The 11,997-nt window shown below is 37.9% G+C and overlaps 1 protein-coding gene across 1 annotated transcript; it reads left to right on the top strand.

Annotated features, from left to right (window-relative positions):
- The first annotated feature begins 9,502 nt into the window (after positions 1–9,502).
- LOC132621049 (uncharacterized) lies at positions 9,503–10,234 on the top strand. The gene has a single exon (XM_060335192.1). It carries the CDS (start codon positions 9,626–9,628, stop codon positions 10,118–10,120), a length of 495 nt encoding a protein of 164 aa, XP_060191175.1. The 5' UTR covers positions 9,503–9,625; the 3' UTR covers positions 10,121–10,234.
- Positions 10,235–11,997: the final 1,763 nt, after the last annotated feature.

Raw genomic sequence — 11,997 nt, 5'->3', positions numbered from 1 at the left:
TGTCCACGTACTAACTTTAAATCATTTATCACCAAATTCAGCATCAGCTCCATGTGCCTTGTAATATATTTATCATGATTAGAGCTGACAAAATTAAACTATTCTCTTAGTAACTCGTGGAAATTTAAACGGATTGATTTATGAGAGCTGATAAGGAATTTCATTAACAATTGACCATTTTGATAATTTGAATACCTGATTAATTAAATAAATCATTATAGGAGGCCCTAATGATTATAGATTGAAACTTTATGCCCCGTGTGTTGACTTGACCCAACGAATTGAACTCTAAAACAACATAATAAATTTCACAAGGCAACCTGTTTCGATACCGTCATTTAATTTAACCAGTACCCACTTTTTAAATTTTGTCACATATCTCACTTTAGACACGCGGTGTTAGGTTTGACAAACCCAAACTTTAGACACAATGTCTGATGTTACATATTACTGAAGTTCATGCATTTTTTTGCTTGAAGTTTAGGCAACAATAATTGGACTTTAGTCATTTTCGCCTAAACTTCAGCTATATATGACTGAAGTTCAGTCATTTTTGCATGACTTCAGCAATTTGCTTGAGCTTCAGGTATAATATGTGCCTAAAGTAAGGTAAAAATGAATTAACTTCAATCATATATATAAATGACTGAAGAACAAATAAAAATGGCTAAAGTGAGGCAAAAATGATTGAACTTCAGCCATATATAACTTCAGAGTTTGTTGTCTGAAGTGGTCACACGTGCAAAAAATTAAAAAAGCGGGCACAAATTAAATGCTAGCATCAAATTCTGGTATTCATGCACTTTCCCTCAAAACACCTTGTCAAATTATTGGATCAAAACACATCATCATAATCTAACACAACGAGTCAAATGCAAGGAAAGTTCAAATATAAGAAGTCAAATTTGATGATTTATATGTTGAGTATCGTCGGGCACAATAGTCGGGCACAACTTGAATTTTATTATTTCAAAGTAAGGATTAGCTTCGGTCTTGCAATTTCTTACACTATTTTTCTTGCACTCACTCTAGCAACTCTCTTTGTTTCTCTCTACTATTTCTTACTAGCTCTCACACTTCTCACTTCTCACTTATCACTTATAACTTTCTTGCTTGCTTACAACTCAAATGACCACCTTTATTTATAGGTGGAGATGGAATAATCTAGAGAGAGTGATATTTACAACTTTCTCTAGAATATCCCTAAATATCTTTTTCTAGAATCACTCTAGAATTCTCATTCTAGAGTGCTCTTCCCTACCCTATTCTCTACAACTCCTTAATTATTCTATATTCTTCATAAAATATCTTAGATATTAATTAAGTTGGTGATGAATTCTTAACACTCCCCCTCAGCAACCAACTTAATTTGTTCTTTGTGACCGTTGTGAGCGATTCCTGAAACTCTGCAGACATCATGATGTCCATGCCCTTTGGGAATATCTTCTTCCGTCGGATTACTCCAGTCCCTACTCTTTGAAGCTTCTTCAAAGGTAGTAGTCTCTTTGATATTGACCACCTCAGCTAACGATGCATCTATATACTTGGGGTTTGAATATTTTATCCGTGTAGACCTCTTTAGCTGCGGTTGTGGTGCTTCTTGGACTTCCTCTTGCAACAAGTCTGGAGTTTCACAGGCTCCAGTTTGCCACGAACTCTTCTTTTCCTTTTGTGGAGATATCTCTTATGTATGTGATTTATGCTTTTCACATACTTCTGATTTTGCCTTGCTTGTTTGTCCTTCTTCTTCAAGTTTATGTTGCAGCTCTTGCTCTAATTCTCTTGAATTTGGTAGTGTGACTTATTTGGACCACCATGATGATGCTTCATCAAATACCACATTTCTTGACACATATGTCCGATTTGTGGTAGGGTCACAACACCTCCATCCTTTTCTTTGTTCGTCGTAACCAACAAAGATGCAGCGGATAGCTTTTTTATCAAACTTGCTGCGGAGATGATCTGGCACAGACACATAACACACACAACCGAATACTCGACAGTGACCTACGGTAGGTATCATCCTATTGAGCTTCTCGAATGGTGAGGTAAACCCCAATCTTGCTTGTGGTAGCCTGTTAGTGATGTGGACAACAGTCTTCATGCATTCTGTCCAAAATCTTGTTGGTACATGCATACTATGCAACATACTTCTACATATCTCTGCCAGGTGTCTATTTTTTCTTTCAGCTACTCCATTTTGTTGTGGCGTATTTGGGCAAGTCAATTGTCGCCTTATCATCTTCTCTTTAAGGTAGTTATTGAACTCACGTGATGTGTATTCTCCCCCATTGTCCGTACGGAGACATTTGATTTTCCTTCCAATATCATTCTCCACAGTATGTTGGAACTCCTTAAACTTCTCAAATACTTCAGACTTCTCCTTTAATAAGTAAATCCACACGTACCTTGAGAAGTCATCAATGAATGTTATCATGTATCGGTAACCACTGATAGAAGACTTCTTTACTTGTCCAAACAAGTCTGAGTGTACCAGCTCCTTGGCTTAATACTTTGATTCTCCATAGGGAAGTTGATGTGCTTTTCCGTATTGGCATCCAGCACATACCATGTCTCATCTAATCTCAAGTTGAGGAAGGCCCTTTAATTTAGACTGTTGTATCATGACTTTTAATTTGTTGTAGCTCACGTGCCCAAGACGTGCATGCCATAGATCAGCTGTTTCGTTACTCCGAGTCTTCTCCACATAAGTTGTCTCGGCTGACATGACATAGATTGACTCTAATCTTCTTCCCTCCATGATTGGCGAATTTGTAATTTTCAAATTTTGATATACTTTTACGTCATCTGGCCCAAACACGACATAATTTCCTGAGGCTGTAAGTTGCGACACAGATAATAAGTTCTTCTTCATAACTGGAACATGGTAGACAGTTTGAAGTTGCACTTGTGTTACATCCGACATTTTTGTTTATTCGAAAAATTCAAGGTGGGTTGACTTGTGATGAATAAGGCCACAATTGGACCTTACTTTGTATGCATGTGTAGGTTATGAATTTAATGGTGTGGAATTACGAAAGGTGGCCAAGGGAATTTTGGAAATTGCTCCATAAATTACCATCTTTAGACAACAATTTTGGGCTCAAAAATGATAGGAAAAATTAGGCCCAAATGGGATGGCCCAACCGGCCATACCATGATCCAAGCCCATGGATTAATTTTCCATGTGGCATTATATATCCATCATTATCCTTAGAACTTTCAAGAAAAAAATACAAAGCAAGAAAGAAGGAACAAAAGGAGAGGGTTTCGGGTGAGAGGAGAAAGAAAAGGAAAAGAAAGAAAAAAAATTTGGAGCCAATTCTTGGGTTTAAAAAGTTCCTCTCTTGAGAGATTATTACTAAGCACAAGATTATCTACAAGTTGATGTAAAGATTTTGGCAAGAAAACAACTTCAACCCCAAGTGAAGAACTTGAAGAAAGGTAAGGATTCCATGCTTTTGTTGTGTTAAAAATGATATAGGTATGTTGTAGTATGTGTGAATGAAGGAAAAACATGGAAATTTTGTATGTTGAAAAAAATATGGGTGGTGGCCGAATGCATATATATGTATTGCATGATTGTAATGGTTTGAATTCTTGTGTAAGTTAGTTGTAGTATGGTGGAAATTGTATTAGAAAGGAAAGTGGGATGAATTAGTGAGAGTTGGAAAATATAGTATGTTGGCCGTATGGTACTATGTGTAATATGGGATGTGAATTTGATTTTGGTTGTATGTTAATTGTGTTATGGCTTTGTGAAGTAGATTGAAGGATAATGGTTAAGCCAAAACGAAGAATTGTTTGTTAAGTCGTTGTCGGAAAGTATGTTGCGTTAGCCTAATGTCTTGAAATTGTGATTGACGATAACGAACTTGGAATATGAAAATGTGTTTATGAACTTGTATGTTGGAAGTTAGGAAAGATTGGAAAGGTAGTGATTTGATAGGAAGTTGAATGTTTGAGTAACTTATGAATGTTATGTGAATATGGTATGGATGCCTCCGATGTGTGTCGTAATGATTTTGATGGATAATGGATATGAAAATAATAAGTTTGGTTGGAAATGCAAGTTTAAAACGAAAAATAACTCGTTGTGTCGAAAGATGGCTAATAATGCCATAGTGTATGAATTAGTGTTTATTGATGTTTGTTGTTGTTTGGATGTTTTCTCTGGGCTGTTGTGTTGAGGAATTGAGCCGAGCTAAGTCTCGGGGATGTCGTATATACAGAGGAAATGCTGCCGAAATTTCGGTAGGCAATTATGTGTAAAGATAGAGTATTGAAAGAATGAAACTAACCAAATGGTAAACTTGACCATTTCCAGATTTTGGACGAAATTTGGATTGACGCCGAGCGAGCATAAGGCGCCATCGAGGTATGTGAAGCACTTCTATACGCTCCTAGGCATGTTCTGGATGTGGTAGGCTCGGCCGCGAGCCCTAGGTCCGACTCCGTTCCCCGGAATTCGAGACGGAAAACCGCTCCAATTCCTTCAATTCAATTGAAACTATTTTATTGCAAATTGCCCTTAAAGTGAGATTTTGTACAAAACTTCCCCAAACGGAGTCGGAACACTTCCGAATGGGTATGGGTGACCTCATAAGGTCAATCATCAGTAATTTACGTATGTAGCCTCGGGTTGGTCCGAGGTGGGCCCACAAGGCCCGATACTTCCGGTACGATTTTTAAAATACTTCTGTTTTGGTCCGATCTTCTCCAAAAACTTCTGAACTATTATTTTGTGAATATTATGGATATTTTTGTGTAATTTATACAATATTATTTCTGAACATCCGAGCATCCCATTCTGATAATCTGTCGTGCCTTCCTAACTAGGATATGAGCGCGTGCTATGCATACTATCTGGATATTCTGATTTTGGCTCGCCGTTTGGCACCCTTCTGATTGATCGAGTCTGTATGTTGAGTCTGTAGGTAGGTGGTTTCTCATTTATCGATTCGTGTCTGTCTCAATGCATTCTTTCACTGCGACCCGGGCCAGGTTCTGTTATCGTGCATATTTTCTCTGCATTGTTCACCGCGTCCCTCGGCGTACGGGCCGGGATCTGTATGTCTGTATGATCTGTGTATGGGGATGGCGGCCAGGATGGCATATGATCTGATTTGATTCTGTCTGTCCACCGCGTCCCGTACTAAGAGGGCCGGGTTCTGTTACCGCGCCCCCAGACAGGGCCGGGATCTGTATGAATATATGCGTGTGCCATCTGTATTTATAAAGCACACGCCTTTGTATGATTTTGTATGACTCTGTGCTACTCTGCATGCATAATTCTGTCTGTCATGCTACTGTCTGTCTGTCCGTCTGTGTTACGACTAATTCTGCATGTCCGTATGGCTCCTGCTTCGGTATGTCCGTATGGATTCAGATTCTGCTCGTCGGTCTGTATTATGATTCCGTCTGTCTGTCCGAACTATAATTCTGTCCATTTGTGTGTAACACGATTCTGTATGTCCATCTGGATCATAACTCTGTCCGTCAGTTTGACTTATGATTTTGCCCGTTATATTACTGTGACTCTAGTTCGGACTATGTTTATATCTGTTACGTTGCTGCTGTACATACTCGGTACATTTTCCGTACTGACCCCCGTTATTCGGGGGCTGCGCTACATGCCCGCAGGTACAGACGCACCAGGTGAGACGCTGCCAGCGTAGGTTTCCGACTCTGCTATCTGAAGAGCTCCTTTGACCCGGAGCATATCTTTGGTATATATTTTCTGTCGTCTGTGTATTCCGTATGTATGTATATTCTGGGTACGGCGGGGCCCTGTCCCGTCATATGATTCTGTATGTCTGTAGAGGCCTGTAGATAGATGTGTGGGTTACGGGTTTCGTCTGTATGTTAGCCTTATCGGCTTACTTGAAAATGTCTGTATGTTCAGGTATATATGTATATATACGTATGGTTGCGCGCGTGCCGTATTTGCATCGGCCTATTTCCGTACTTCTGTTTTGAAACAAAAAACAAAAAAAAAAAAAATCCGTATGATTCGAATTCGATCAGATAGGTACGTATGGGTATCCAGTTAGGGTACCAGTCGCGGCCCACGGGGTTTGGGTCGTGACAACTTGTTTCGAGCTGTGACGAGGCACGAACACCGTCTTGCCAATATAAGTTATTGGCATTCTTGAATTATTTGTTGTTACCACTACCCGTCCACCCTTATATTCGCTCATGTTGGTCAGCTTCTTTTCATCACCGGTCATGTGATTGGAGCATCCCGAATCAACGATCTAATCATGTTCGTAATCGACCAGTTTCTCACTTACAGTTGCAAGTGCAAACTCTTTTTCTTCGTCGGAGTGATAGGTGACAAGCTCTTCCTGTTGATTGATTTCTTCAACTGCATAAGAAGTCTCGAAATCCCAAGCTTCTTCTTCATCTTGCTTGTTTTGGGTAGAAGTAGCTATGTTACCTTCGGCTTTCTTGTACCAACAATCTATGGCGTAGTGTCCTTTCTTTCCGCAATTGTAGCACTTGTCTCTTTGTTGGTTGTTGAAACCTTTGTTTGCCTGCTTGTTGGCTTGCTGGCTTCTTTAATGTTGATTCCTCTGGTCTCCTCCTGGCCGAGAGCTTCTCTCCTCATCCCTTTTTCCGGTAGCCTTGCCTGTTGCTCAAGAACGCCTTATCTTCATCTTTTATAGAAAGACTTGATAATGGCTTATCCAAGTCTTTTTCATTTGCTAACAGATTTTCCAACTCTGATAAAGTTTGTTCTGTGGCCTACCCTCGTGTAGCCGTAATTATGCCTTTATACTCCGGCCTTAGACCATGAACAATGATTCTTCTCATCCTTGTCTCGGTGATTGCATTCTCTGGATCTCATCACATAAAATTTTACCTTTGAGAAGTATTGATTAATCGTCATGTTACGCTGTGAGATCGACAAAAGCTCATTTTCAAGCCTTTGTAATCTCGCATCATTCTTCTTCGTAAAAATCGTTGCCAGCGTGTCCCAAGCTTCTTTGGGAGTCTTGGCGTTCTTAATCCATTGCAGGAACTCATCTTCGACTGATACAGTGAGAGCATACATGGCCTTTCCAGCTTTAACCTTCGATCTTTTTGCTACTTCGGCATCAGTTGGTGGTGTAGTCTCTGAGCCACCAACAATATCCCATAATTCCTGGCCGAGAAAATAATATTGCATTCTCGTGTTCCACGATCCTTAGTTGCTTGCGTTGAGCTTCTCAACGCTATTGAGAGTGCTTGCAAAATCCGCCATTTACCAGTGCCTCTTGACTTGTAGCCTCTGACAGTAGATTGTAGGATCTCCTTTGAGCTGCTACCTCTCTTGATCAACCAGGCTCTGATACCACTTGTTGAGTATCGTCGGGCACAATAGTCGGGCACAACTTGAATTTTATTATTTCAAAGTAAGGACCAGCTTCGATCTTACAATTTCTTACACTAATTTTTTTTCTTGCACTCACTCTAGCAACTCTCTTTGTTTCTCTCTACTATTTCTTACTAGCTCTCACACTTCACACTTCTCACTTATCACTTATAACTTTCTTGCTTGCTTACAACTCAAATGACCACCTTTATTTATAGGTGGAGATGGAATAATCTAGAGAGAGTGATATTTACAACTTTCTCTAGAATATCCCTAAATATCTTTTTCTAGAATCACTCTAGAATTCTCATTCTAGAGTGCTCTTCCCTATTCTCTACAACTTCTTAATTATTCTAGGTTCTTCATGAAATATCTTAGATATTAATTAAGTTGGTGATGAATTCTTAACATTATATTCGATTAACTTTGGAAGAACTTAAGCTAATAATTTAAGAAAAATACATTATCTATTTTTTTTGTCTAAAAAGTAGAATAAAAAGGGGGAGAGTTGGATCATATATATTAGACGGATTGGATTATCACTTATTATTTGATTCATCTTAATTTTTTGCATTTTGATCCAAACAAACTTTAGGCGAATTGAATCTTGATCCATCTAATTACATCACTAGTTTTTATCCGTCTTAATTTGATTCAGTCCACCCATTTGCCACTTATCATCACAAGGACCCAAACATATTCACAAAAGCAAGTTAGACCAGAAAACCTTTTAAGGACTAGTTATATCTCAAACACCAAGAACTATTTGTATAGTTTCAAACGGTACTTTCTTCTGGCAGATAGAGGACAACTCATCTTGTGTTCAATAATAGAGTTATCGAAACATGCAGGTACTCACCACTTCCACAAATTGTAAGATTAATCCTCTCTCCTCCTGTCACTAATTGAAGCCTAATCAAAAGATTACTCTTAAAGCTCGTGAAAAGTTGATGTCTCTCTTTTCTGCAGTAGATGGATTACACGTCAGAAATATTCATGTGACGTTGTGATATGACTATGGTCAAAAAAAATTTCATACATCCACTTCAGAATTTTAGTCCTTGCTTTCAAACCTCTTTAACAGGTACGACGTAATCTTTAAGAAACACGAGAGTACTTTTTGTCTCAAAAACAACAAAAGAGTATTGTATCAGATCAATTCCAATTACTACACGTATCATTCTGGTTCATATTGGTTATTGAGGCCCATGGTGAAGGCACAAGCCAAGAAGAAGACACGTGTCGTTCCATGATGAACAAACCACCACAAAATCCCGACTGATTCTTCTCTGGACCGGCTTGCGATTCTAATATCTTATTATCATATCATATATAGTATATAAAGACATCCAAAACGTTTTGGACTGAGGGTTTAAGTCTTTCAGCATGTTCACTAAATTCAGTATGTTTAATGAGTGAAACGGACAAGCTCTTTCAGTTTTTTTTTTTTTTTTGGTAACTGTCAAATTGTATTACCAAAAGTGAAACGTACAAGCTCAAATAAAAATCGTGCAGTTTGGACATAAGCTCCAAACTTGCAAACTTGCAAACAAATAAACAAACTACTATCTAGCATCTAAAAACACCTAAGCAGAACTAAGAATAGAAATTAAGAAGTTGCAGCTGCGCTGCTAGTTTCTTTGCTTGTGCTCTACAATGAACCTCTTGAACAATCTGCCTGGTGATTTGCTCCGGAGGCCTGCCTCTTGAAAGGTCTTGCATTCCTCTCCTGCCAAATATGATATACACAGTATGCTAGAACCATTCTGTTATAAATTTCGGCCCGATATGGTTTCCTACTTCTAGAATTGTTTACAGCCTCGTCAACTGCATTTTGTCAAACCATTACTCCTCCATTAACAACTCTTCTCATATTAATATGATAGAAAAAATACATCTTAAAATGTTGATCAAATTTTATGTAATTTAACTTTCTAAAATCGAAACGTGTGACAAGTGACCAGAGGGAGTACCTAGGTTTTACCAACTGTATTTGGCCAAAAAGGCATTTAAAAGGTACCGAAATAGTATTTTTTTAAAAAAAATTATTTAACAACTCTACTACAGTTTTAAATCGAAAAGTGAAATGAGATGATGCAACAGTAACAATAAAACAAAAAAAGTGAACATCCTTTGGTCCCAAGAATGTATGGTCAAATTATAAAGTATCAATGAGAATACATTACATCATGTTTCATCTTCTATAAATACAAGACAACTGGGACATTATTTTCACTAGCAGCTTGTCACATAATAAGCTAAAAAAATATGGGAGAAAGCTCAGTCCATAGTAGCTTGTCTTCATCATCACCAAGACAATTAATGCTATTTGGTTTTCCGGTGACGGAATATAACAAAACAACCCCGCTTCCACCACCATCACCACCGCCACCATCGCATGACGTCGAGGGGAAGAGATTCGAGTGTCAATATTGCCATAGAGAATTTGCAAATTCTCAAGCATTAGGGGGCCACCAAAATGCACACAAAAAGGAAAGACAGAGAACAAGACGAGCACACTTAATTGGTGATCATCATCAACAACGTTTGATCAGGCCGTTGATCAATCCACACGCGGCAAGATCTAGAGCGTTGATTAATTATCATGGGGCACGGTTCAGGTCGCAGGTACTTTCAGGTGTTCCACTTAGATTTCAGATGGTACGTCCACAACACATTGTGGCCGTTCAAAATCCAGATGGTATAAATAATGGAACGGAGGTTGATCTTCATCTACGACTTGCACCTCCCAAGGACATGTGAAAAACTCATAATAATTCTTTTCCAAATCTCATTCTGTTTTTCCTTAGTATAAATAATTCAATGAAAATTTAGTATTACTAGTTTTTATTTTGCGTTTCCGATCATGCAGTTTTTGGTTTCAATGGTTATTACTCCCTACATCCATTTTTACTTGTTCAATATTGACTTGACAAATTCTTTAGAGCCATAAATAGAATCTGTTTACCCCGAATTTCGGTAACAATTAAATTTATAAGTGGGGTATAGGATATGTCGATGAACTTTAATCTATTAGTTTAGCGTGAAGTGCCAAGGGACTTGTTTGTAGCTATATTTATATAAATAGGTGCTGAGAAAATACTCAAAATACCCCCCAACGTTTGACCAAAATCTCAACTACACACCTAATCTTTGCGTTGGTCCTATTACCTCCCTGGACAAATTTTTTTAGTATCAAAATGCCCCTTTTTTGCTGATGTGGACAAGAGCGTGAATGCACCGCTCAGTGGCGCGTTATAGCCTTTAAAAAACAGCATCTGACGTGTTTTGGAGCGCCAACTAAGCTGCCACATAGATTAATTTAAATTCCCTCCATTTTTAGGCTACTTCATCTTCTTCTTCATCCTATTTAATACCCATCTCCATTTTTTTTGTCAAAATAATACCCATTATAAATTCATAAAACATAAAAAATAATACCCCCACGAAAAAGTACTATATAGCAAATTAATACCACTAAAAGAAAAGATCATCTAAGATCTCATAAAATAAACAAAAACTCAATTCAAGACCCAAATTCCTCACAAATCTTAGTAGATCTTTGAAGTCTCTTGCTTTTAGGCTTTGTCTTCACATAGATAAATTTAGAGCTAGGATAGTGATTATTCTTATAATCACTGTTTTCCCAAATCAAATTCAAAAAAAAAAAAATCTGAAGAAAAAAAAAACGAAAAATCTGGAAAAAAAAAACAAGGTTGAAAAATCTAATCTTGTTAAAGAAAATCTGATTGGAAGTTGCTTGTTTGGAGTTGCTACTTGTTGCTTGGTTGGAGTTGTTTAAGTACTAATTCTTTGAGTTGATTTGGGGAGAAAATTAAACTCCATTGCTAGGAATTTGGAGAAAGCTATGAAGAACACCAAGTGGGTTTCTTTAAATTCTTGATTGTTTGATCAAATTAATGGATGAATTTTGTTCTACTTGGTGTTAGGAAGCTTCCTTTCACATTTGGGTTTGTTTGGATCAGATTTGAGGAAATTGGTGTGATTTTTTTTTTCAACTCCTAATGAAGATGATGATGATGTTGGTGAAGATGAAGGAGAATTGGGTATGGATTTTCGGATCCTCATACTGAAAATGGAGTATGGAAAATTGAGATATTTTTTTTTTAAGAAGAAGAAGAGTAGATGGATGGAGGAAGGGGGGAAATTAATAAAAAATGGGGGAAATTAAAGATGTGGCACGTACGCCAAGCGCGTGTGGACAAGCGCCTGTTAATAATTGGGAGTTGTCATATTGGACTGCCACATCAGCAAAAAAGGGGCATTTTGATACTGAAAAAATTTGTCCAGGGGGTAATAGGACCAACACAAAGGTTAGGTGTGTAGTTGGGATTTTGGTCAAACGTTGGGGGGTATTTTGAGTATTTTCTCAATAGGTGCTTGTGATATATATATATATATATATATATATATATATATATGTGTGTGTGTGTGTGTGTGTGTGTGTGTGTGCGCGCGTATATGCGTGTAATGGTGATTGATTTATGCCAAATACATTAAGTAATATTGGAAGGATAAGCAAACTAATGAAGAACACCAGGAGATCCGGACAATTATCCTTTTGAGAGAGAGCTTTATCTATTTGACTATTACAATGTTGAGATATGGAAAAAAGAAGG

This window comes from Lycium barbarum, chromosome 2 (genome assembly GCF_019175385.1).
Source record: "Lycium barbarum isolate Lr01 chromosome 2, ASM1917538v2, whole genome shotgun sequence".
In the NCBI taxonomy this organism is placed as follows: domain Eukaryota; kingdom Viridiplantae; phylum Streptophyta; class Magnoliopsida; order Solanales; family Solanaceae; genus Lycium; species Lycium barbarum.
Note: the sequence above shows the minus strand (reverse complement) of the source record. Positions and strands in the feature narration are given on the sequence as shown.

Coding starts and splice junctions, on each gene's coding strand:
- LOC132621049 (XM_060335192.1), top strand. CDS start 9,626: ATGGGAGAAAGCTCAGTCCATAGTAGCTTGTCTTCATCATCACCAAGA.